Genomic DNA, 20,834 nt, shown 5'->3' on the forward strand with positions numbered 1-20,834 from the left:
ATATATTCTTCGAGAGGATAATATCCGTGCCGATAAACTTGCGAAATGTGCAAGAGCACGAGGTTTTTGTTTTTCCCATGTAAGCTCGTCGGAACCTAATTGACTCTCTTTCGAAAAAAGTCATCTCCGATAACTTTGTATATGGGGTTTGATTGTCAAAAAAAAAAAAGAGGATAAACCAACTATCATTTTGACCGAGGTAAACCAAAATTCAGATCCAAGTTGAACAAGTTTTTATATTTACAAGTTTACTCCATGATCACCAAGTGACCAAAAATTGAATAAAGTAAAGTATTTGAGTAGAGAATCACTGAGATAAATTACAGTCACAGATTCTCTCACGAGCTTCTTTCTAAGGGGCTCATGTCATGTCACGATCACCGACTTGGGAGTTTTTAGCCTCACCGACTTGTCTTTTATGAATAATAATGACTCGATACACTCAAAAGGCTTTATATGATTTCTAATTTATACGGAATAACAAACCTACAAACTTATCCCTAAAAAGACTTTGGTGCATTAATGAGAGACAGCAAACAATCTTTTTTGGTGCAAGAGTACGTACTGAGCCGGTGGAAGATCGTGTGGTTGAAGTGGTATCCATGTCTCGTACTTGGAATAATAGTTAACGATCGATTTAAGTTGTGTGGTTTAATTCACAATTCTTTTGGCAGTAAAGAGGGAACAAACATATATATAAAATAATATTTTAATAAAAGTTTGTCAAATTTGGTTCGATGCTATTATGTTACTATTTTAGTTTGGTTGATAAATGCTATTATGAATTTCGTCGTTGTAAATTACTGTGATCATTTTAATGGTTTCCTAAATAAAAGGTGAAAAAATGCAACTTCCGAAACGTAATTGTTCCAATCTCAATAAAGTTGCTTGATCTAGCTTTTAGATACAAACACATATGCAAGTCACTTTTTCTATGTCTGCACGTAAAAGAAAATACCTTTTGTTCAACAACTGGAAGTGGCCAGACATGCCCATATACGTGCACCAGTTAACTCTCGTACCTCTCAGACACATATCAGCATGTTCCAGACAGTATCCATCTTTGTTCTTTAGTTCTTGTAATCGGTTCACATCTTCTCAAAACCAAATCATGTAAAAAAGCAACAGACCAACCAAAAAAGACTTTAAAGATTTCTGTGATCCTGTGAAATTTACAGTTCTTGGGTTCGGCCCAAAACTAAAAATATATATATTTGTCATTTTTTTTTTAATTTTTTTTTTCAGTCACTTCTATTGTTTTTGGTAAAATAACCATAGATTAACATTATCCACCTAATTATTATTTTTGGTCTCTCAATCTTTATATGTATTAACTTTCGGAAAATAATTTGAAATGTTTTATCTTTACAACCATAGATTAAGAATATCCACCTAATTACATATCCCCCACCCAATTAATCTAATCACTTGATCAAAAAAATCTCAAACCCTTTTCGATCTTTGAGCTCAGCATCTTCATAAAAATGCTAACTGAAGAAGAAGAAACAAGAGCTTGTTGTTGCCTTGTTCTGTCCGGTGTCATGACATTGTAACATTTCCTGTACTAGTCGCTTCTTCGACTCTTCTAGACGAAGAAGAAGCAGCGTCTTGTTTCATAAACAACGCATAGAAGAGCTCATTCCACGTGTCAGGAACACCAGGAAGGCACCAGTGGCTACAGTCTTGGCGATGAAGTGGTGCAGGACCATGCGAACCGAGATAGTAGAGCGAAGGGTGACCATCTTTTCTTTGAGAAGCCATTGCCGTTATGTTTAGCACTTTCATTTTAACAGTCTCTGATCTGTTTGAGTAACGTGACAACACATCTCCAAGGATCTTTAACTGTTCCCATGTCTCTGAAGAAACTAACGAGGTTCTAATCTCAGGCAATGTCTCCATGTGACATGTTCCTCCTGTTTTCCAATCTCCTCCCCTGTTTCATACAATGACACAGACGAGTTCAAACTAAATGCAGAAAGATTCTACATCCTAGACTTAATCAAGCAACTGACTACTACATGCGATTGAATCTTAATCAAGAAGTTAAAAGTAATACCGGACAAACCTGAAATGCACGGGGGCGAAAGTGCGAAAGAAGACTTGAGTTTTGTTTGAGTCAACCTCGGTTTGTATCCATTTCACAACGGTGTTCAGAGCTCGCTTATACGCATCATCTACATACATCTTTAGTTTCACTTTAACTCCTTCTTGAAAGTAACATCCCCTGTTAGTAACACCATTCAAGATTTGTTCATTGGAACAAAAAGCAGACAAGTGATTATTATAAATGAGACATGGAACTTACGTTCTAGTAGTTTTGCCGTCGTTCCACCAATGACCAGTATTGAGCACTAAAATGTCAGCATCTCTCCATTTGCTTGAAGTCCAATCCATAGTATCAAGTTTCAAAGTTGTCTTAACCTTCCCTGGTGATCCAATAGGTGGTCTGCTTTGGGGAACCAAAAATGGAGACCTGTAGTATTCCACTGTGCAATTGTACTCCTCGAATTTGAACACCAAGAAACCTTTGTGCTTTGTGATTGGACTTCCGTTTATTTCATAAATCAAGCTCTCGTTCTTGACTGCAGAAGACAGTAGACAAAGAAGAGACTCCCACTGGTTTCTTCCTATCGAATCTCCAACAAACACTAGCCTCTTGTCCCGAAGTTTCTCTAGCATTAGTTTTGCATCAAATCTGGTTCATTTTTACATAAAATTCAAAATAGAGTCAGCTAAGTACTATTTTCAAAGACAGAACTGAAATTCATAAGAGTTCGAGTATAAGTTGCTTTTCAGAGCCCTTTACTAAAACTATTACACAAAACAAGTGTCAAACCTTTTCTTGATCTCGGTGGGAACTCAAATCCTTAACATATTAGTTCATGGCTCATGAAGAAAACGGACAAACTATTGCGCATACATGTTCTCTAGCAACCAATCCTTTTCCAAAAAATCTAATTTAACTCACGGGTTCAGATAATACAGTAGCCTTTATAAGATAAGGATCACACACATTGATTGGCGAAGGCAAAGCTGTTTGATGTGAGTGGGGAAATAGAAGAAGAAGAAGAAGAAGAAGAAGAAGAAGAAGAAGGGACCATATTAAAAAGATCAAACCAAGAGAAGAGAACAAAAAAAGCGATTGGCTTTAATAGCAAAAATATGATGACCAAGTTTCACGAGATTGTGCTTATCCTAAGCCGTAACTTGCGGACAACTGGAGGAGAAGAGACCATAGAAAACGACATCAAAGCTGAAAGCAACAAAACTTAAAAAGAAGCTGACTTCTCTTCTCTCCATAGACCACAAAGATTACATAAAATCTACAAACAAAACAATATCTCCCTTGTAATAACAACACACACACTATGGTTTGATTTGGAAATCTCAAACCAAAATCTCCCTTCACTGTTCAAAATCTAAGTTCTTATAAGAGAACAAACATGAACTACTACAACAAAGAGAAACAATTTGATTCGTAGTCACGGATACGCAATTAAAGAGCACCAAGTGGCAGAAGAACAGAGGAAACTTTGAATTAAAAGAAACATATACCTGGGCAAATTACAGTGTCTAGGTTGCCATCGCCACTGAGTATAGAACAAATCGGACCGTCCAAAGTCACTACACTTAAACCCTTCATCGAGAAATCTGCAATCTTTGGATTGGTACAACGGATAAGACTCGTCCCAAACCCAATCCCCATCGAACACATCACACCCATCGCCACTCTCTTCCATAAACCCAACTCTCTTGGAACTATTACTACTACTGTTCCTGGTGTTGTTGTTACTGCTGGTTTCAAGTTTGAGCCAGACGAATCTGTCTGATTTATCAGAAAGGCCATAGCTTTTAGGAACGCTTCTGTAATCAAAGTAGAAAAAACTGCAAACCAAACATAGCCCGACCAAGAAAAAACCCAAAACTCCTAAAGAAGGCTCGAACACAAGCCTCGACCTTTTGAATCTCTTCAAAGCTTCACAGATAGGCTTTGCTCCTCCGTTTTCTTCAACGTTTGCGTTTATAGACATCTCAAGTTTTAATAATCTCTATAAGAAATCTCGAAAAAAGGTTTTGTCTTTGAGTGGAGAATTCAAGAAATTGGGAAAGTAAAGAAGAGGGGAATAATAATAATCATAGCGAATGAAGATGAAGCAAGTAGAGGATTGTTAATGGAAGAGGAGGAGCTTTGCTTGGTTGGTCAGTTTCGTTTCTTTTTTCTAATGGAGTATACAATTATGAAGAATGATTGATGCGAAAAACATGTGTCAAGGAAACGAGGAAACACTTTCCAATGGAAAAAAAAAAAAATCGAAATAAAGTTGAGATTTTTATTTCAGACAGAAGAAGAAGAAGAAGACGAAGAGAGAAAGTATAGTTTGGCAACAACAACAAGAGAGAGAACACAATGAACGACGATTCGGTTCGAATCCAGACAAAGCCAAAAACCCAAAAGAAAACTCTCAACTTTTCTCTTGTTGTCTTTTTGTGTTCACATCCGCACAAAGAGAGAAAGAGAGAGAGAGATGAGTAGTGACGATTGGTTGAGAATCGTGGAGGTTTTTTTTGAATTATGGGTCCAATTAATTCCTCTTTATTTGTGAAATTTAATCAAAATTAATTTTATTGTTAATTTCAATATCTGTGCTTATGTGGTAACTTTAGATTTTTTTTTATATTTTTTTTAATGCTGTAAACATTTAATTATAAGAAAAAGCTAATTAAAACTATCCAGACCAGAAAGAGTAAGAAATTAACGACAGTTTGAATAATTTGCAAGAAGAAAATATTTTTAACAATCTACAAGCAGTAATAACAAGTTCATATATTTCTAAAAATTGCAAACAATTCATATCAAGATTTTATTTGTTTCTTTAAAAGATAAATTTGTATGAAAAATATACAAACTATAATAATTGCTTTGTTAAGAGTAAAACCGCTTTAAAGTATGGTTAGTTTCTTACTGTTTTTGGATATCACACTCGCTAATAAGGAGCGTGCGTGAGGTCATTCTTGTGGTAACAAGCGTGCCAGAAGAAGAGAAGTAAATTAAAAACAGTGGGAAGGCGCGTGGGACAACATAATGTGATGAGTGGTGATAAAGGTTTTTATTTTAGTCGGGTTTTATAATTTTACCTGAAAAAAAACTTACCACTACTTATGACAATGAGATTATATCCTGTATCACCTATATCTTGTTAGTAAATGTACATTTACGTTTTAGTCCTTTTTTTTTGGGAATCATTTTTCTATTGAGTAAAAAAAAACTCTTGATTCCTTGCTTTAAAAGAGAGACCATAACCATTGTTCTATTAATGGAACAAATATACTACTAGACTAGTTGTGAAAAATAGATGAGTTGGCAGTTGGCACCTGACCTGATTAATGCCCGAGTTAGTTAGAAAATTTGTTATTAGAATGAAACACACACTATACGTCTATGCCAATTATTATTATTAGTCGACTCGTTTAAGCATTTGATATGGCATATGTATAAGCCATAAGGTAAGAAATTGGGGTTATTATCGGGTTTGATTGGTAACTAAAACAAAGCTTTACAATTGGTACCGCTTTCAAGTTTTACCAATCAAAACAAATTTACCAAAAACTTTATTAAAAATTTTATTCTCAGCATTTTTATACAGTTCTTTCTTACAGCTTTGCATTATTTCGTAACAGCTTACAGTTTCCGCTTACAGCTTTTTTTGTACAGTTTTGACTACGTTACCAATCAGATCCATTATGTAATAACATCCTAGGCTAGTATATTCCAAATTTTAGTGACAAAAGAAAAAACAAAAAGATTTATAAAATAAAACAAGGTAACGGTCCCATGCTTTGACGTTTGAGTTTGACAACCAACGGTCCCATGCTTTTTGCAAAACCATTTTTTTTTTAGAAACGTGAACAAAAAATTATGGAAAGAGATTTGTCGCCTTTGACCTCATTCTAAGTAATAAAATTAGATATACCATTTACGGGATGGTGAACTAATGTACCAAATAGAGGTAGTTGGATTATGCAAATGAAGGTCGAAAGGTTTGAGCAGGCATACATACTCGAAATCGGGTTTTTAGGCATTCAGTCCACATGCAAGTTATGGATAATAAAGTTCGAGTGAGCTAAAATTGTAAAAACCAAACCGACTACACATCGAAATAAACCAAACCAAATTGTCACTAATTTTATTTGGCGCATACGTTTTTTAGTCTTTCTCCAGTAACTAAAGAAATCAAGATGATGTTGTTTTGCGATTTGTTGTTTGTAAATATGAGTATTATATAAATTAAAAAGTTTATTTAAAATATCAATGTGAGAGAATAAAAGGTGTAGGGAGTAATCAATAGCGCATCAAATATTTCTCCTCTATTATGTCCTATCCTTATCAGATAACTGTGATCCTTATCAGCTTTGCCACCTTTATTTGGTTCGTTGGTGTCGCTAAATTATGAAAATATATGGTTTAATTAAGTACTATATAATTAGCTCCAAAATATATTAAGATAGGCTATAATAATAAGAATTTCTTTGGATCGGAAAGCCAAAATCCATTTTTGACAAATACACACTTAAAACTTCTTCTTTTTCATTTGACTATTGCTATCTCGGCACTTACGACGGTTACGTTATGAATACATTTCTGTAAGAAAACCTACTTCAACTCAATATATATATATATATCTAGATTATACTTTATTACTTTATAATATATAATCCTATTGGACTCAAAATCAATATATCTATATTGATATTTATTTATTATTTCCATTTCTGTATTGTTTTCCTAAGCAAACACTAATCTAACACCGAACCGAGCACACTGGACTTGGGTCCCCTATGTGTACTGATAATTTATTAATGATTGATTCTTTTAAGTGAGATGGAATCTTCGAATGATTTTAAGTACGCAATTAAATAGAAGAAGATCGAAACTCAGACTCCTAGGCTCCGAGCCGTCCATGCCACTTGTCTTAAGGTTTTGTAACACATCACATGTAATTTTTCTTGGGGACAATGAATCTCACGAGCAAAGAAAAAAATAAAGAAATTATTGCGTAATATGGACAAGCTCAAAAATATAATACTATCCGATTTTAATGTTCTTATTGGAAAAAAAAAAAAAAAAGATGCAGAAAGCATTGTTAACGCTTTGCTTAATCAATAATTTATGTTTCTTTCAACTCTTTTTTTTATAATTGATTTACTTGAACAACAAAAGTAGTGACGGAGTAGATGACGGATCTCGTTGCTCAACGCTTCTTTCTTTTTTTTGTGTCTTAAATATGATCAATTCAGGCGGTTGCAACTGCGTTTTGCATTCAGCTGCAAGACTAGACTCGTCAAGTATAAAGTTTTTCGTTTCAGAATTTGCGATTTTGACAAAAAGGAATGGTATACAATCTTATGGTATTGTTATGGCCGTCTAAGTGATTTTTTTTGGATTTAATTGTATTTAAATGATTTATTTTAATGATCGAACAGTTTCTCGAAAATAACCATCTAAATATAATCATCATATTTAGTTGGAATTAATCACAGTCTACCTAAAACACATGGTTTAAAGTTATGCAAGTAACAGAGTCAGAGATGTATATCATGAGTTAATGAAATTTACTTTTATTCTTAAATTAGAAATTCTGAAATAGCATTGAATACAATGTCGCAACCTAAAACTTACTATTTTCTAGACTCTTCACTAGCTCAGTCGGTCAATAAAATTTGAACCATTTATATAATGCATTTACTCACGTAAGAAAAAGGCCACAAAATCTACAGACATGCATATATCCACGAGTACGAATCATTGTTAAGAATCTTTAGTTAAGGAATAGTCGATACTAAGAAAATGAAGATGAAGAAGCTTCTAAAAATGGTGTTCCTCTTGGTCGCTTACTTAACTTGTTCCATCGCCATGGCTAGTTACCACGGATGTGACAAGGCTGCAGAGAAGGCAATGAGAATGAGCGTGGTCGGAGAAGATTCAAGAGACGAGTTTGGGAACGACGAGGAGAAGAAGAAGAAGGTGAATTTTTGGTCGGGTCGTAAGTTAGTTTCTGGTCCAACTCGTAGAGGTTGCGGCCACTAAATATTTAGGTGTGGTAAGATTATATATCCCCTAGTTTGTGTTTCTTGGTATCGTTTTTCTAAGGTAGGATGAGTGTTGTTATGGATAATGAAAGGATTGGAGTTTTCATATGATTTTCCATATGATAAATTAAATGTATTATTAAAAAAAAAAAATTTATTCATGGTCAATTTGCTTATCTTCTGTATAAGACTGGTTTGTTTAAAAGATACTCGATATTCAATCTTCATCTCAAAAGAAGCTCTCTGTTTCCGCATCATGTAATGGCTCTAATGACCTAATGAAAGGATTTGAGTTTTCATGTAAATTACCTTTTAATTTCTTAAATATATTAACTATTTGCTCATCAAAAGATAGATAATTTGCATCATGCACTAATTCTTTTTTTGTTTTCCAATCCATCATATTCTGTCAATACCTTTTTCTTGTACTCTCTCTGATAATATCAAGCTCATACAGTCATACTACTTATTCTAGTCTTGCTTTCGTTTATTAATATTTAGAAAGAAAAAGAACAAACAATTTTTTTTTTTGGACCAACGAACAAACATTCTTAAATATGTCTGTTAAAAAAAGAAGGGAAAAAACATTGCACAATGTACTCCTCCAATGTAACGCAAAAACAATTAAAAAGATGTGTAAGCATTACTTTCACAGAATCATATGAACGTATTCTTATAACATAAGTCCATGTGACATATAATTTTATTAGTAGACTAGTCTCTATCGAGGCCCAATGGGCTACAATAAACGTAGAGTAAAAAGTGTTTATTATGTTTATTTGTTGTAGTTTAACTAGATTTTGAGGTGATTTAACGTAAAAGTGAAGAAACGGGAGGGGAAAGTGGAGAAGGGCACGGCCTGGTTTTGAGGCTAATTGATCTGTATGTCAAAACACCGATGATGGCTCCAATCACCGGAGCCGTCATGTAAATCCATAAGTCCTCAAAATCCCATGCCACCACCGCCGGTCCTAGTGATCGAGCAGGGTTCATCGATCCTCCTGAAATTGGTCTGACCATACCGTATACTACAAAAACGTTAGCATTATTCGATTATATGAAATATTTATCTTCCCATATTTTACGGCTTTGATTGTTTCAAATAAAAAACCTATGTGTATCTGTTGACAAAGTAAGCATTTACGATAGTGGATTGATTAAGTAATTAAAGTACCCGGTAATAAGCACTCCAAGGGAAATGACTGTTCCAATCACGAACCCTGTCAAATTCCCCAACTGTACCAAAAAAAATAATCAATTAAATAAAATACATATACAGTTTTATTCTCTCTTTTTTTTTGATAAAAAAGGAATAAATTCACACTTTATTTGTTATTTTGCATAGAAGACATAGAAGATAATTTTCATCATAATTAAGAGGGGTAAGAAGAACTATATATATGGCCATTTACATTTTGATGAGGACCACAATGCAAAGCAGAGGCGAGGAATACGACAATGCTCGTAGCTATGAGTTCAACGAAAAATGCAGAAACCCAGCTTAACGCAGGTTTTGTTGCCATAAGGTCAGCGTTTACTCCGTAGACTGACACCCCAACTAATGTTGCTGCAGTTGCCCCCAATGTTTGCGCCGTTATATATAACGGAACCTGACAACAACATTCAAAAGCAAATATAACATGAGTTAGAAAATATATATATATATATATATATATATATATATAACATGAGTTTTGTCAATAAGAAAAAAAAAAACAAACAAGACCAAAGACCTAGATAATTGAACTACAATTCTTAGATGGTCGGGTGGAGACTGTACCTGAGACCACGGAAAGCCACCAAAGACGGCGAAAGCAATGGTAATTGAAGGGTTAAGATGGGCGCCGGAGATGTGTCCGATGGAGTAAACTACGACCACCACCGATAATCCAGCGGTAGCAGCGTACTCTAGCAATCCAACGTGGCCACCGGATAATTGGGTACTGCTTATGACCCCACACACACTGAACATTAGAATGAATGTCCCCACCAATTCCGCTATTACATAGAGAACACATTATTCCCGAGATATTATCATATTTTGTATACGAAGATATTTTTTTTTAATCTATAGTATAAGATGACCTTAAAAATAATGCATAATAGGCTTATAATGTTTAAAATAGTGAAATCGTATGGTAATTGTTTATAAATGAAGGGGCTTACAATGCGTAGGGGATTGAGATCTATATCATAAGGGAGGCATCGGAACAGCCTTTGTGTCGATGGATGATCTTCATCTCTCAAAGTAGATGGAGTTGAGCCAGCTTCTTGGTCCAGTACTACCCTTGACCGTGCCTCACCATTCATCTTTCTTTCCCTTCAAGATAGTTGATGCAAGAATCGATATAGGATAGTCACAATCAAGGTGGCTTGATGATGATCGGCTTTATGAATGATCTCTGATGGAACCAAAAAAAAAGAAAAGAGAGATAGAGAGAAAAACGCAAAGAAGATGAAAAGAGTATAATAATGTTTACAAAATAAATAAAAAGAAGAGAGAGTCCTACTACATTCCTTTGGTTAAGCAGTTTGAAAGGAGAGGAGAGGAGAGGGTGTTCAACACTTTTCTTGTGTTCAAATTTTTACACTTCCTTCCTACCAATATTTCTTAATTTTAATTTGGTGTTTTGTAAGTCATGCAATTTTTCTATCAAGTTCCTTGTGTAAAGATGGTACTCTTAATTATTAGATAGATCTTTAAAATAAAATAAAAACTAATTCCTAATTATAACATAACTGTAATTAAAAACCATATATACATAACACATCTAATCTAAACCAAACCAAACTATTTTTTTTTTTTGGTCAACAAACCAAACTAAATTTATAAATAAATAAAAAAAAATGCACCAGCCGGGAATCGAACCCGGGTCTGTACCGTGGCAGGGTACTATTATTCCACTAAACCACTGGTGCTCCTTGTAGCATGCTCTCAAATTATTATTATATAGTGCCGGGAGAATACATCAAAGTTTTTTTTTTCTTTCTATTAACAGTTTTAGGAGGTTAGAGCTCATAACTTAATCTATTCTCTTGTTCCCCATACATATAAAACCTTGTTTTAAAAATCAGAGATTTAACGAAGATTAATAATGACAAACTTTAAGGCTATTTTATTATTAATATAATAATAAATATATATTATTAAATCTATGTATATTTTTATCTATATTAATATAAAACATCAATTAAAATATAAATATAGTCTTTCACGACCTCGGCTGTCAGAGCATCACAATTTGCCATCTTTTGTTCCAATCTAGTAAAACCACCATCATCACCGTTCCGTACAAATATTGTCTGGTTTTCTTACTTCTATCAACTCAAACGTTTCGGCTATAATTGATATCTGGTAACTCAAGGGAACTCCAATTGATCTAGATTGGAAGTGAAGTTTACATTCATGGAAGACAATAAAATTTAAAAGATTTTATAAGATAAACTTGAACAATCAACATAAGTCGGGGGTTCGATGCAACACAATATCACATTAAAAAATAAATGAAACTAAATTTTTTTCATATAATACACAAACCTGTTGACATTCGATCTCAATAGATTTGTTTTCCCCGTTATTCAGAGCGAGCATGGAGGAGGTATCACCCACGGAGATATCGGTAGAGAGTTTACTCAATCTTCCAAAGCTAAACAGGATTTGGTGGTGATCAATATGCCGAAAAGATAGAAGTAAACCAAATTAGAAATTCTCTACAGAGATTGAAATCGGTTTGATTTGGTCAAATTTAAATGCATTATCTATAAATGGTTCAAATTTATATAAATCAAACTGATTTCATTATTTTAACTCACGTAAGAAAAAGGCCAAATCGGTTTGATTTGGTTCAAATTTAAATGCATTATATAAGGGATTGAAATCGGTTTGATTTGGTCACGTCTCTTGTGTTCAAATTTTGCACTTCCTTCCGCGTAGTAAAACAAAAAACAAATGCACCAGCCGGGAATCGAACCCGGGTCTGTACCGTGGCAGGGTACTATTATTCCACTAAACCACTGGTGCTCGTTGCGACAACCTCTCAAATATTTGGTTATATAAGTAAAGAGAACAGCCATGTTCGTCACGGAACTTTGGGAGCAAGGTCAAAAGGTTGGATTCTGAAAGTAATCACATCGTCGACGTCGTCGTCTTGTACAAGTGGAAGTTTTTGAAAAAAACGAAGAGCGAGAGAGATGGAGAAAGTGGTTGATCTCTTCGGAGTTGGAATAGCTAATTCCGAGAAGCTATTCGGAGGAGTCAACGATCTCAGCGAGATCCAACAGGTTTTTTTTTGTATATTTTATCTTTCTCTCTTCACTTTTTTGAAATTGGATTTTGGATTCTAAGGAAAAAAAAACACATCTAGGGATTGTTCATAGGTTCAGTAGCTGAAGCGACTAACAGCGATTTGCTCAAAAGCTCCAACGTCACTCATGTCTTGACCGTAGCTGTGGCCTTGGTTCCTCCTTATCCTAATGATTTTGTTTATAAAGTCATCGAAGGTCTGTGTGTGTTTTTACATCGATTCCTGTGTTTTAGATAAATTTTGGAGTAGATTTTTTGTAACTTTGATGTTTTCTTTTTGTGATTTTTGAGTGTGTGTAGTCGTTGATAGAGAGGAGACCGATTTGACTGTATATTTCGATGAGTGTTTTAGCTTCATCGACCAAGCTATTCAATCTGGAGGTGGTGTTTTGGTTCATTGCTTCATGGGAATGTCTAGAAGGTTTTGACTCTTTGTACCTTTATCTGATTGATTCTGTACTCTTGTAGTGTAGTCTTTGTTAGAATCAGAGCAAAAAAGAGCTTCACAAGTATGCAACTGTTTCATCACACTAGTAACCATAGGAATCTATAGACTTATATATCTTATAGTTTGGCCTCTATACGTTCTAGATTTGTTGATTCTGGCATCACTGGGGAGTGCAGTAAATGTCTTAAGTGGTATGGTGGTTAGTGAACAGATTACACAAACGAAGAGTGTTCTTGAACTTATGTATTTGGGTTATTTTGTCATTTTGTTATATTCTTACACAGGTTGATTGGTTTTGGTTTCTCTTTGAAAGTGTGACTATAGTGGTGGCTTATCTGATGAAAAAGCATGGCATGGGCTTCTCTAAAGCTATGGAACTAGTAAAGAGCCGACGTCCTCAGGCACTTCCTAATTCCGGTTTCATTTCGCAGCTGCTGAAATTTGAGAAATCCATCCAAGGTATTGATTAATGTCTCGTTTCCTACTGTATCTTATTTTAGAGTTCAGCTGATCTTTCTCTGTTTTTCTTTAACTTAGAAACCTTTTAATCTCTTTCTTACTCATTACTCTATTATGTGGGTAAATTACTCAAATGAGAGACGTTGTTATTCAAGTAAGACTGGATTTTAGATGGATACAAAACACTTTTTGTTGGAAAACATAGCTTCACTGTTAGATGTAAGGGAAGATAACAGAAAATATAGAAAAAAATCGAGAAACTGTCATTCATGGAGGCTGAAAATGTTAGTATCTGTTTGCAAGAAGGTTTAGGTTTTCCTTACAAACTCAACTCTTGTTGATACACAATATATACATTTTCTCTGTTTACACAGTACATGGCGACGCTTCAGCTGATAAGAAGATAGTATCCTGATGAACTCTCGAGAAATTCCGAACAAGTCTCATGATCTCCATGATTGACCAAAAAAAACTTATTGGTTTCGTGCTGTGTAAGGATTTTTTCTTGTGAACTATATTGATGGTGAGCACTTTGCCATGTCCATTAACCCGATTGAAATAAATGAAAACGCAGAATTTACATTTCCTCTGTGTTAGTACAATGAATGTCTTCGAGTAACCCAACTAAAGCTATTATTTTCGACCATTGCATTGCATTGCATTTGCATGTAAACGCCATTAGACTCTCATAATATAGATTAACAGTTACATATATATGAGATAGAAGTATTAAAGAGATTGAGGAAAAAATAATAATCAGATTTTCATAAGATTAGCAAAATTCGTGCCTTTAAGTAGCTAGTTTTAATTTGTCATAATGTTTAATTGTATATTTACGAACAGACATCTTGATCAAGCATGAGTTTTCTTATTGCAAAATTGATTCTTTCTTAATAAAAAATAAAATAATAAAAAAGTCTTATTGCCTTTTCGAAGATAACGTGATAGACCATGAACAAATTAAATATATCCATGTTGGAGTTAAATTCTTTACGCCTAAAATTAATAGTTTGATTAAATGGGGCATGCACCTTTGCATGTCTTATACGTATTGTGGCCTAACATTTCCGGCTACAAACATTTGTCACCAACATTTCTTTCCAGCTTCCACTTTTTTGGGACGAAATTAAGGTTTTTTTTTTATTTACATTTCATCTTCGCAATTTTCTGTTTGACAGTAATGGGAGGAAATTGTGTAATATATGTGTAAATATGCAACCACAAACACAATATGACATCTTTTTCTTTGGTTAGGTTCAAAATTTACAAATCTGAAGTTTTGAACAAGCATTGAGATACTCTCTTAATTAACTTAAAAAAAAAAAAAAAATAGTTGTTGGAAAGAATCTTAATGAGCCGTCCAGGTAGTTGAGACTCATGAAGAAGCTTGAACAACGGAACTTTATGTTAGCTCCGAAGGTTAATTTTATCAATGTTTCTTTGTAAAGCCTACTTCATTAACAAAGTGATCCATACAAATATAGGATGTACGTAGTTCCAACTAATAACAAAACGCATAATGATAAAATCATGGAAAATAAAATATTGTGTGATATGTAGTTTAATTAAAAGTTTATAAATAATCGCTAAGAGTACCTTAAGTTCTGACGTTGTTTCAACGCGTTTCTGAACTTTAATTTAATTATCGATTTTTTACGATACGATGAGTCGATGACGGAATGATCGTCTTTCACTTGAATGAAAACTTGATAATATGAATCTTTTCTTGAGAAAACTTGAATTCCTTAAAATCCTTTTTTTGTTTATTTAGGTTATGTAAAAGTACCATCCTAAGATCCTACAACATTAATTCATGCAAAAAATTAAGGGGAAGACAGAGATCACACTTTATAAATCATAATTGCTTCTAAATCCTCTTAGTTTGGGACAAATTCAATAGTTTAACTTTTCATTCATCCAAAAAAATTATATTTCTACATAAACTCGTATCATCCATCAGTGATCTTAACAATCAAAATTTGTATGTCCGTTAATATACACAAGGGGTAGAAACAAAAAGTAAAAGAAGGTGGTGTAAAGGCATGCACTCTAACTGAATGTAGGATATATCTTAATTCTAATAAAAGACCTCACGCAGTGAATGTAAATGTAAATGTATCCAACTTCACAAACGTGACGTATCTTTGTATATGCATACCTTTCTCTACTCTGTACTTATACATATTGAAGTAATAAGAGAGAGAGTGTGAAAATAGTAAGAGAGAGAAAATTAGTAAGAGACAAAAGAATGTCACGAGACAGCGACATTGTGCATTTATGAAACCTTGAAAAAAAAGCTCTGAACCCTAATTATCCTTGTTGTTGCGGCTGTATAAATAAGACATTGTTTTGAAGAATGTGTCGGAAAAAAAGTGAAAGAGATCATCTTCTTCTTTGATAGATAAGTATCCTAGAAGAGGTATAATTAAGTACTGAATCTTAATCAAGGATCATGTCTCACATCGCTGTTGAGAGGAATCGAAGAAGGCAAATGAACGAGCACCTTAAATCCCTTCGTTCTTTGACTCCTTGTTTCTATATCAAAAGGGTAACTTTCATGTGATCTCCTCTTGATCCCTCATTTCTCAATTCCAATTAATTATCTTTTTTCTTCATTTTGAACGAGATTTGGTGCTTTTTCATGTTGAACCATAGGGGCTTTCTTTGTTCCGTAAGTTTAAAAGGTCTAATTCTAGCTAGAATCATAAAATTTTGGGGCTTCACATGCAATTGAACTATTGCATATAGTATATTTTCTAAGAAAGCAAAGAAAAACCCTGTGCGGGGGCAAAGATTTTAGATACGGTCATACGGTATAGGATCATGCATGGTAACCCTTCTAATACTTTATATTCCAAACTCACTAATTTTGGAAAAATATGTTATGATCATATCATGATCATATTTGGTCCAATCCTCATAATTTTCATTATTATGTGTGTTTATGCATATACAATATATATTTCTCTCTATTAACTTCTAAAAACAGATTAACCCACATGCACCAATCCTATTGAATAATATGGTCTTGTTTTCAATAATTGATCCGTATTAGGGAGACCAAGCTTCGATAATTGGAGGAGTGATAGAGTTCATAAAAGAGCTGCAGCAATTGGTCCAAGTTCTTGAGTCCAAGAAACGTAGAAAGACAATAAACCGACCTTCTTTTCCTTATGATCACCAAACAATTGAGCCATCCATTTTAGCCGCCTCCACCACCCGGGTACCGTTTAGTCGAATCGAGAATGTAATGACCACGAGTACTTTCAAGGAGGTAGGAGCATGCTGCAACTCTCCTCATGCTAACGTAGAAGCCAAGATCTCAGGCTCTAACGTTGTATTGAGAGTTGTCTCTAGGCGAATCGTGGGCCAGCTCGTGAAGATCCTCTCTGTCTTGGAGAAGCTATCGTTTCAGGTTCTCCACCTCAACATAAGTAGCATGGAGGAGACGGTCTTATACTTTTTCGTTGTTAAGGTACATATCTACATCTACATATGTTAATCTAATCAGTAGAACAACCAATTAAACTCATTATATATATATACCATGACATAAGATCGAATCTGATGTCTTGTCTCAATTTAGTACTTACTTGTAACCAAATTTATAAGACTGTTTAACTTTGTACAATGTTTCTTTGCACACAAAAGAAAATAATCCATAGTTATAAGCGCAACGTATATATGAGTATTTGTTTTAGCGTCGTTACAATAAAATTTATATGTGCAGATAGGACTGGAGTGTCACTTAAGCTTAGAGGAACTAACTCTTGAAGTTCAGAAAAGCTTTGTACCTGAAGGGATCGTCGTCTCTACCAATTAAGACCAAAAAACTAAATGTACTACAACAGAGTGTATCGTTTTTTTGGGTTTAATTATCATGTATCGTTACATGAGCATACGTTCTTGATACTTAGCCAGAAATAATTAAGCTCCTCTAAACTTTTTTTTAGAAAACACTTACGTTTTACGTAGTTTGTTTTTCGTATCTGATCTTGATCAAAGTTGTAATTTCCCATAAATAAATGATTACAGTTTTATGTTCTAATTAGTTTAACACCTTATCATCCGAATGTAATTGTGTGTGTACGTCAGTACGTATAGACGTATAGAATGTAGTATATATCCACAGTCCTGACATATTAGATTACTTGTTCTTGGAAGAAAAACACATTCCCTTGATTTAGACATTGACGACAAAGAAAAAATGTAGACATTTTGTGAACGATATATATGTCATCTTTCGGAGTTTCGATTGATGTTCTCTATATACAAGCTTTCGCAGATCCAACTTATAGAACTGGAAATCTCCGAGTAAAAGAAATTATGGAATTTCTCATTTGTAAAACCATATAAGTTTTTGGAGTAAAAAAAAAAAAAAAAAATCGGAGTACAAGTTATCTATGGAACTCATACATATTAATATGGATGTTTTATACATCATTATGGACTTTACCCCCATGGTTTAGACATCATTATGAGTTTAGCCTTTGTAATATATGGATTTGGTAAGTTGGTAAGCATATATCTTTTGTAAAATTATATATATATATATAGGAGGATTCTGCTAAATGAAATCAATTTCCTGAATCAATCTATTACGGTATTACCTACACTCTGGACGTAAATTAAACTAGAGATTATTTTTATCTTTTGTAAAATTATGTAATATAATAATAATACATATACGTATATAATGAATGACCAAAGCCCAAGCCCCAAAGACTGGGAAAGGGGAATTTGGTGAGGTGAAGGCTTACCTGCTTCTAGGTGATGGTTAAAGGTTACCCAATTTGTCACGTGGTGATACCAGAACCATGCATGTCTGCTGATTGTGACATTTTTCATATATCCTCTTTCAATGTAAATATTGTTTTTTAGGATATCTTTACCTATTTTTTTCTTATAGATACGGACATCTTACTGCTTACACTAGTTTGACAAAAAAGAAAAAAAAAACTGCTTACACTAAAACTTTTCATTACCACATTTACTTGTTTACAGTATCATTTATCAAACAATTTTATTATAACAAACTTCTTTATTTAATTATTACTAAATAATAAAATTTCTGCCTCTTAAAATTAGTGTTAATGTTTTTCCTGTAGAGTTTATATTTATTGTGAGATAAACAAATAGTATTTTACAAAATAATAAACAAATTTACGTCTGATAATTGCTTTATGTGCAACATATAATAATTGACGCATCAACAAATTTATATCTACAACTGCGTTATATATTTAAAGAAAAAAAATATATATATATATATAGAGTGCAGAAAGCGGATTGTCAAATTCACTTGATAGAATCACGAAATGTGGCTGAGTTGTCAAATTCAATATATTATCAGTATGCTTACATCAATCCAATATAATAATATCCATATTGACCCAACCAAAAAAAAATATATATCTCACTGCCATTCATTATTATTAATCTAACAATTCCTTTCCAAATCCTCTTTATTATTTAATTTAATCCCATGTTTTTAATATATGCTCGTGACCGCATTCGTGTCCTTTTGATTTGATTCCTCCTCTCGTCTCAACCTTTGTTTAATCCTATGCTTAAAACCGAGACGAATATTTTAATTTAGCCTTAAACAACAATTAATATGAGACTGAGAGAGAGCATGTGAATAAGTGAGAAGTCTGATACACGCCATGTTAAATTTCAGATTAGCAATGAGTAAAACTTGTTGGATATATGGGTTGAAGTAGCGAGGTTGAAGTTTTGTATCATTGGTTCCACTTTTTTATTTGTCACATATATGGCACCATATAATTATTATAACCGAATCAAATTGTGGATATGTATATGGTCACTGGGCCATGATGAGAGAAAGATAATACCAAATCAAAGTGTGGGAACTTTTGAAAACGGAGATTATCCAACCACTAGACTGCTATAATAGTAGCACCCACTCCATTTAGTCTTTCTATACTGTATTTACGAAATTTGTAGGGAGCGTCTGTCACTGTAGAAAAAGAGAACTCCATGTGTTGGTTACACATTTTTCTTCTTGGAATTTAGAGTCAACGTCCAATTGCAATTTGTATGATAAATCAATAATTGAATAAATAGTATACCCTTAAAATGGTACATTAATTTTTAAGATTAGAGTGTGTTTTTAATTCATTTTTCTTCTTGATCGATAGTTAAAGCGGTATTTGCTTGCTTCTGTCGTTACACCTTCACAAGAACCAATTTATTTTTTCTTCGATCGTCATCAGAATTTTTAATCTTTAATTAATAACTGTTTTTGATGGAAAAAAAGATAAACATTAATTCTCCCAAAACGTTTTTTATTTATTCCTTAAATAAAATTAATAATAGTGACATATGAATTTTCTTAAACGCATATTCAACGTGAAGGGATATATATACAACAACAAAACGGAATCTATACATCCATCATAAGTAACATACATACCAAGTGCAGTGACTGTACTAATTGCAAGGCCATTGTAATAAAGGGTATACACTGTATATGCGTTATTAAAACGAATCAAAAGAATAGCACTGTTTGTATTGATAGCACGTCAAAATTATGCTTGCACAGTTGCACGTACCATATTGACTGCAATTCTAAAATCATTTGTAAATTGTAATATAGAATTAGGTATTATATACGTTTTTGTAATATATAAAAGATGGTGTCGCATGTTAGACTCTAGCTCACCCTCAGCCCCTCACCCAACAAACAACATTCAGACATTTATAAATGGAGTACTTCTATACAGCGTACTAGAATAACGCATACAACTTCTAATAAGTTTGAACCTAAGAATTGCAATAATTAGTACATGCAGTTTTTTTTTTAAAAACGTCAATTAGTAGAAACAATATACTAGTATTGTTTGAGGTTATGTGTTTATTCGGACAGCTGTGTGATTCAAAGGTTTGTAACTGATGGGTCCTACGAAAGTCCTAGATGACTGAGCTCTTGAATCCACGGCTGAGATTCAGAGTTTAACAGTTTAACATGACAACTCATTCACTCACAATGCTGAGTTGGCAACATATTTTTTGGATAACTGAAAAATGGGAGTTTCACCGAAAACTATGATAGTGCATTTTAACATGTTGTAGACTTGTAGTATATACTACAAAAATTATAACATAACATTACAATCAAATTATCGGCAGAACAATTCAACTCAAGATTAGAGAGAATTGGCTGTGGCGATCTCTTTCGGAAAAGGATTGTTTTTAAAAAGGTGCAACAGAAAACTATTGGGTCCCAAAAGAGGAAAAAGTGAAAAGATGGGTAATTTTGTCAAATTGCTGTAAAGGTTTTTTGATTGGGAACAAGTAAGTAAAGCAAAACTAAGGTTGAAGATAGATAGACTCGGAGCTGCAACCAAACAAGATATGAACAAATGTCGGATCTCGAGCTGCTCGCACACTTTGTCGCATTTCACTGTTTTACTGGTCTACCACTTTTCAACTCGTTATCTTCTATAAGCTCAACTAATTTAATTGCGGAGATCTAAATAAATGCAAAATACAGAAATATACTGTATATAGGAT

The 20,834-nt window shown here is 33.6% G+C and overlaps 5 protein-coding genes and 2 non-coding genes across 14 annotated transcripts; 3 read left to right on the plus strand and 4 right to left on the minus strand.

Annotated features, from left to right (window-relative positions):
* Window positions 1-1,303: 1,303 nt before the first annotated feature.
* LOC104719483 (protein trichome birefringence-like 10) lies at window positions 1,304-4,555 on the minus strand. 4 transcript variants are annotated; one of them, XM_010437517.3, is made up of 4 exons: window positions 3,556-4,555; window positions 2,306-2,695; window positions 2,066-2,224; window positions 1,304-1,933 (listed from the first exon to the last, which is right to left on the minus strand). In XM_010437517.3, exons 1-4 carry the CDS (start codon window positions 4,029-4,031, stop codon window positions 1,540-1,542), a joined length of 1,419 nt encoding a protein of 472 aa, XP_010435819.1. In that variant the 5' UTR covers window positions 4,032-4,555; the 3' UTR covers window positions 1,304-1,539. The 4 variants fall into 4 exon arrangements, with proteins under 4 accessions (XP_010435819.1, XP_010435750.1, XP_087323577.1 ...); XM_010437448.3 differs by having other exon boundaries at window positions 2,057-2,224; window positions 3,556-4,542; XM_087467451.1 differs by having other exon boundaries at window positions 2,837-4,504.
* A 3,238-nt stretch (window positions 4,556-7,793) lies between these two features.
* On the plus strand, window positions 7,794-8,249 carry LOC109132245 (uncharacterized). The gene has a single exon (XM_019243607.2). The coding sequence runs from the start codon at window positions 7,847-7,849 to the stop codon at window positions 8,084-8,086; it is 240 nt and encodes a 79-aa protein (XP_019099152.1). The 5' UTR covers window positions 7,794-7,846; the 3' UTR covers window positions 8,087-8,249.
* A 486-nt stretch (window positions 8,250-8,735) lies between these two features.
* On the minus strand, window positions 8,736-10,520 carry LOC104719624 (putative aquaporin NIP7-1). 2 transcript variants are annotated; one of them, XM_087508306.1, is made up of 5 exons: window positions 10,256-10,520; window positions 9,869-10,094; window positions 9,501-9,698; window positions 9,263-9,324; window positions 8,736-9,100 (listed from the first exon to the last, which is right to left on the minus strand). In XM_087508306.1, exons 1-5 carry the CDS (start codon window positions 10,396-10,398, stop codon window positions 8,899-8,901), a joined length of 831 nt encoding a protein of 276 aa, XP_087364432.1. In that variant the 5' UTR covers window positions 10,399-10,520; the 3' UTR covers window positions 8,736-8,898. The 2 variants fall into 2 exon arrangements, with proteins under 2 accessions (XP_087364432.1, XP_019090735.2); XM_019235190.2 differs by having other exon boundaries at window positions 9,869-10,086; window positions 10,255-10,395.
* A 416-nt stretch (window positions 10,521-10,936) lies between these two features.
* On the minus strand, window positions 10,937-11,007 carry TRNAG-GCC (transfer RNA glycine (anticodon GCC)). Its single transcript has one exon. It is a non-coding gene; the product is annotated as a tRNA-Gly (tRNA).
* A 1,031-nt stretch (window positions 11,008-12,038) lies between these two features.
* TRNAG-GCC (transfer RNA glycine (anticodon GCC)) lies at window positions 12,039-12,109 on the minus strand. Its single transcript has one exon. It is a non-coding gene; the product is annotated as a tRNA-Gly (tRNA).
* Window positions 12,110-12,127: 18 nt separating this feature from the next.
* On the plus strand, window positions 12,128-13,880 carry LOC104719716 (dual specificity protein phosphatase 1B). 4 transcript variants are annotated; one of them, XM_010437781.3, is made up of 5 exons: window positions 12,128-12,369; window positions 12,453-12,588; window positions 12,692-12,812; window positions 13,153-13,298; window positions 13,673-13,880. In XM_010437781.3, the coding sequence occupies exons 1-5, from the start codon at window positions 12,280-12,282 to the stop codon at window positions 13,711-13,713; spliced, it is 534 nt and encodes a 177-aa protein (XP_010436083.1). In that variant the 5' UTR covers window positions 12,128-12,279; the 3' UTR covers window positions 13,714-13,880. The 4 variants fall into 4 exon arrangements, 2 of the variants coding, with proteins under 2 accessions (XP_010436083.1, XP_010436017.1); XR_015567139.1 differs by having other exon boundaries at window positions 12,175-12,369; window positions 13,124-13,298; XM_010437715.3 differs by having other exon boundaries at window positions 12,175-12,369; window positions 12,683-12,812.
* Window positions 13,881-15,616: 1,736 nt separating this feature from the next.
* On the plus strand, window positions 15,617-17,346 carry LOC104719859 (transcription factor MUTE). Its single transcript, XM_010437874.3, has 3 exons — window positions 15,617-15,846; window positions 16,354-16,773; window positions 17,029-17,346. The coding sequence occupies exons 1-3, from the start codon at window positions 15,751-15,753 to the stop codon at window positions 17,119-17,121; spliced, it is 609 nt and encodes a 202-aa protein (XP_010436176.1). The 5' UTR covers window positions 15,617-15,750; the 3' UTR covers window positions 17,122-17,346.
* Window positions 17,347-20,834: the final 3,488 nt, after the last annotated feature.

This window comes from Camelina sativa, chromosome 1, assembly GCF_030686135.1.
Source record: "Camelina sativa cultivar CO46 ecotype springtype chromosome 1, ASM3068613v1".
Taxonomy (NCBI): domain Eukaryota; kingdom Viridiplantae; phylum Streptophyta; class Magnoliopsida; order Brassicales; family Brassicaceae; genus Camelina; species Camelina sativa.

What these genes read in the sequence shown, in the direction of transcription:
- LOC104719483 (XM_010437448.3), bottom strand. Translation starts at nt 4,031, where the DNA reads ATGTCTATAAACGCAAACGTTGAAGAAAACGGAGGAGCAAAGCCTATC. An exon ending in GACGGCAAAACTACTAGAAC is followed by an intron (nt 2,225 to 2,305) that starts GTAAGTTCCATG and finishes TGTTACTAACAG; the next exon opens with GGGATGTTACTTTCAAGAAG. An exon ending in GTGCATTTCAGGTTTGTCCG is followed by an intron (nt 1,934 to 2,056) that starts GTATTACTTTTA and finishes TGTATGAAACAG; the next exon opens with GGGAGGAGATTGGAAAACAG.
- LOC109132245 (XM_019243607.2), top strand. Translation starts at nt 7,847, where the DNA reads ATGAAGATGAAGAAGCTTCTAAAAATGGTGTTCCTCTTGGTCGCTTAC.
- LOC104719624 (XM_087508306.1), bottom strand. Translation starts at nt 10,398, where the DNA reads ATGAATGGTGAGGCACGGTCAAGGGTAGTACTGGACCAAGAAGCTGGC. An exon ending in GATCTCAATCCCCTACGCAT is followed by an intron (nt 10,095 to 10,255) that starts TGTAAGCCCCTT and finishes ATGTGTTCTCTA; the next exon opens with TGTAATAGCGGAATTGGTGG. An exon ending in GTGGCTTTCCGTGGTCTCAG is followed by an intron (nt 9,699 to 9,868) that starts GTACAGTCTCCA and finishes TGTTGTTGTCAG; the next exon opens with GTTCCGTTATATATAACGGC.
- LOC104719716 (XM_010437715.3), top strand. Translation starts at nt 12,280, where the DNA reads ATGGAGAAAGTGGTTGATCTCTTCGGAGTTGGAATAGCTAATTCCGAG. An exon ending in ATCTCAGCGAGATCCAACAG is followed by an intron (nt 12,370 to 12,452) that starts GTTTTTTTTTGT and finishes AAACACATCTAG; the next exon opens with GGATTGTTCATAGGTTCAGT. An exon ending in TTCATGGGAATGTCTAGAAG is followed by an intron (nt 12,813 to 13,152) that starts GTTTTGACTCTT and finishes TCTCTTTGAAAG; the next exon opens with TGTGACTATAGTGGTGGCTT.
- LOC104719859 (XM_010437874.3), top strand. Translation starts at nt 15,751, where the DNA reads ATGTCTCACATCGCTGTTGAGAGGAATCGAAGAAGGCAAATGAACGAG. An exon ending in CTTGTTTCTATATCAAAAGG is followed by an intron (nt 15,847 to 16,353) that starts GTAACTTTCATG and finishes GATCCGTATTAG; the next exon opens with GGAGACCAAGCTTCGATAAT. An exon ending in TATACTTTTTCGTTGTTAAG is followed by an intron (nt 16,774 to 17,028) that starts GTACATATCTAC and finishes TTATATGTGCAG; the next exon opens with ATAGGACTGGAGTGTCACTT.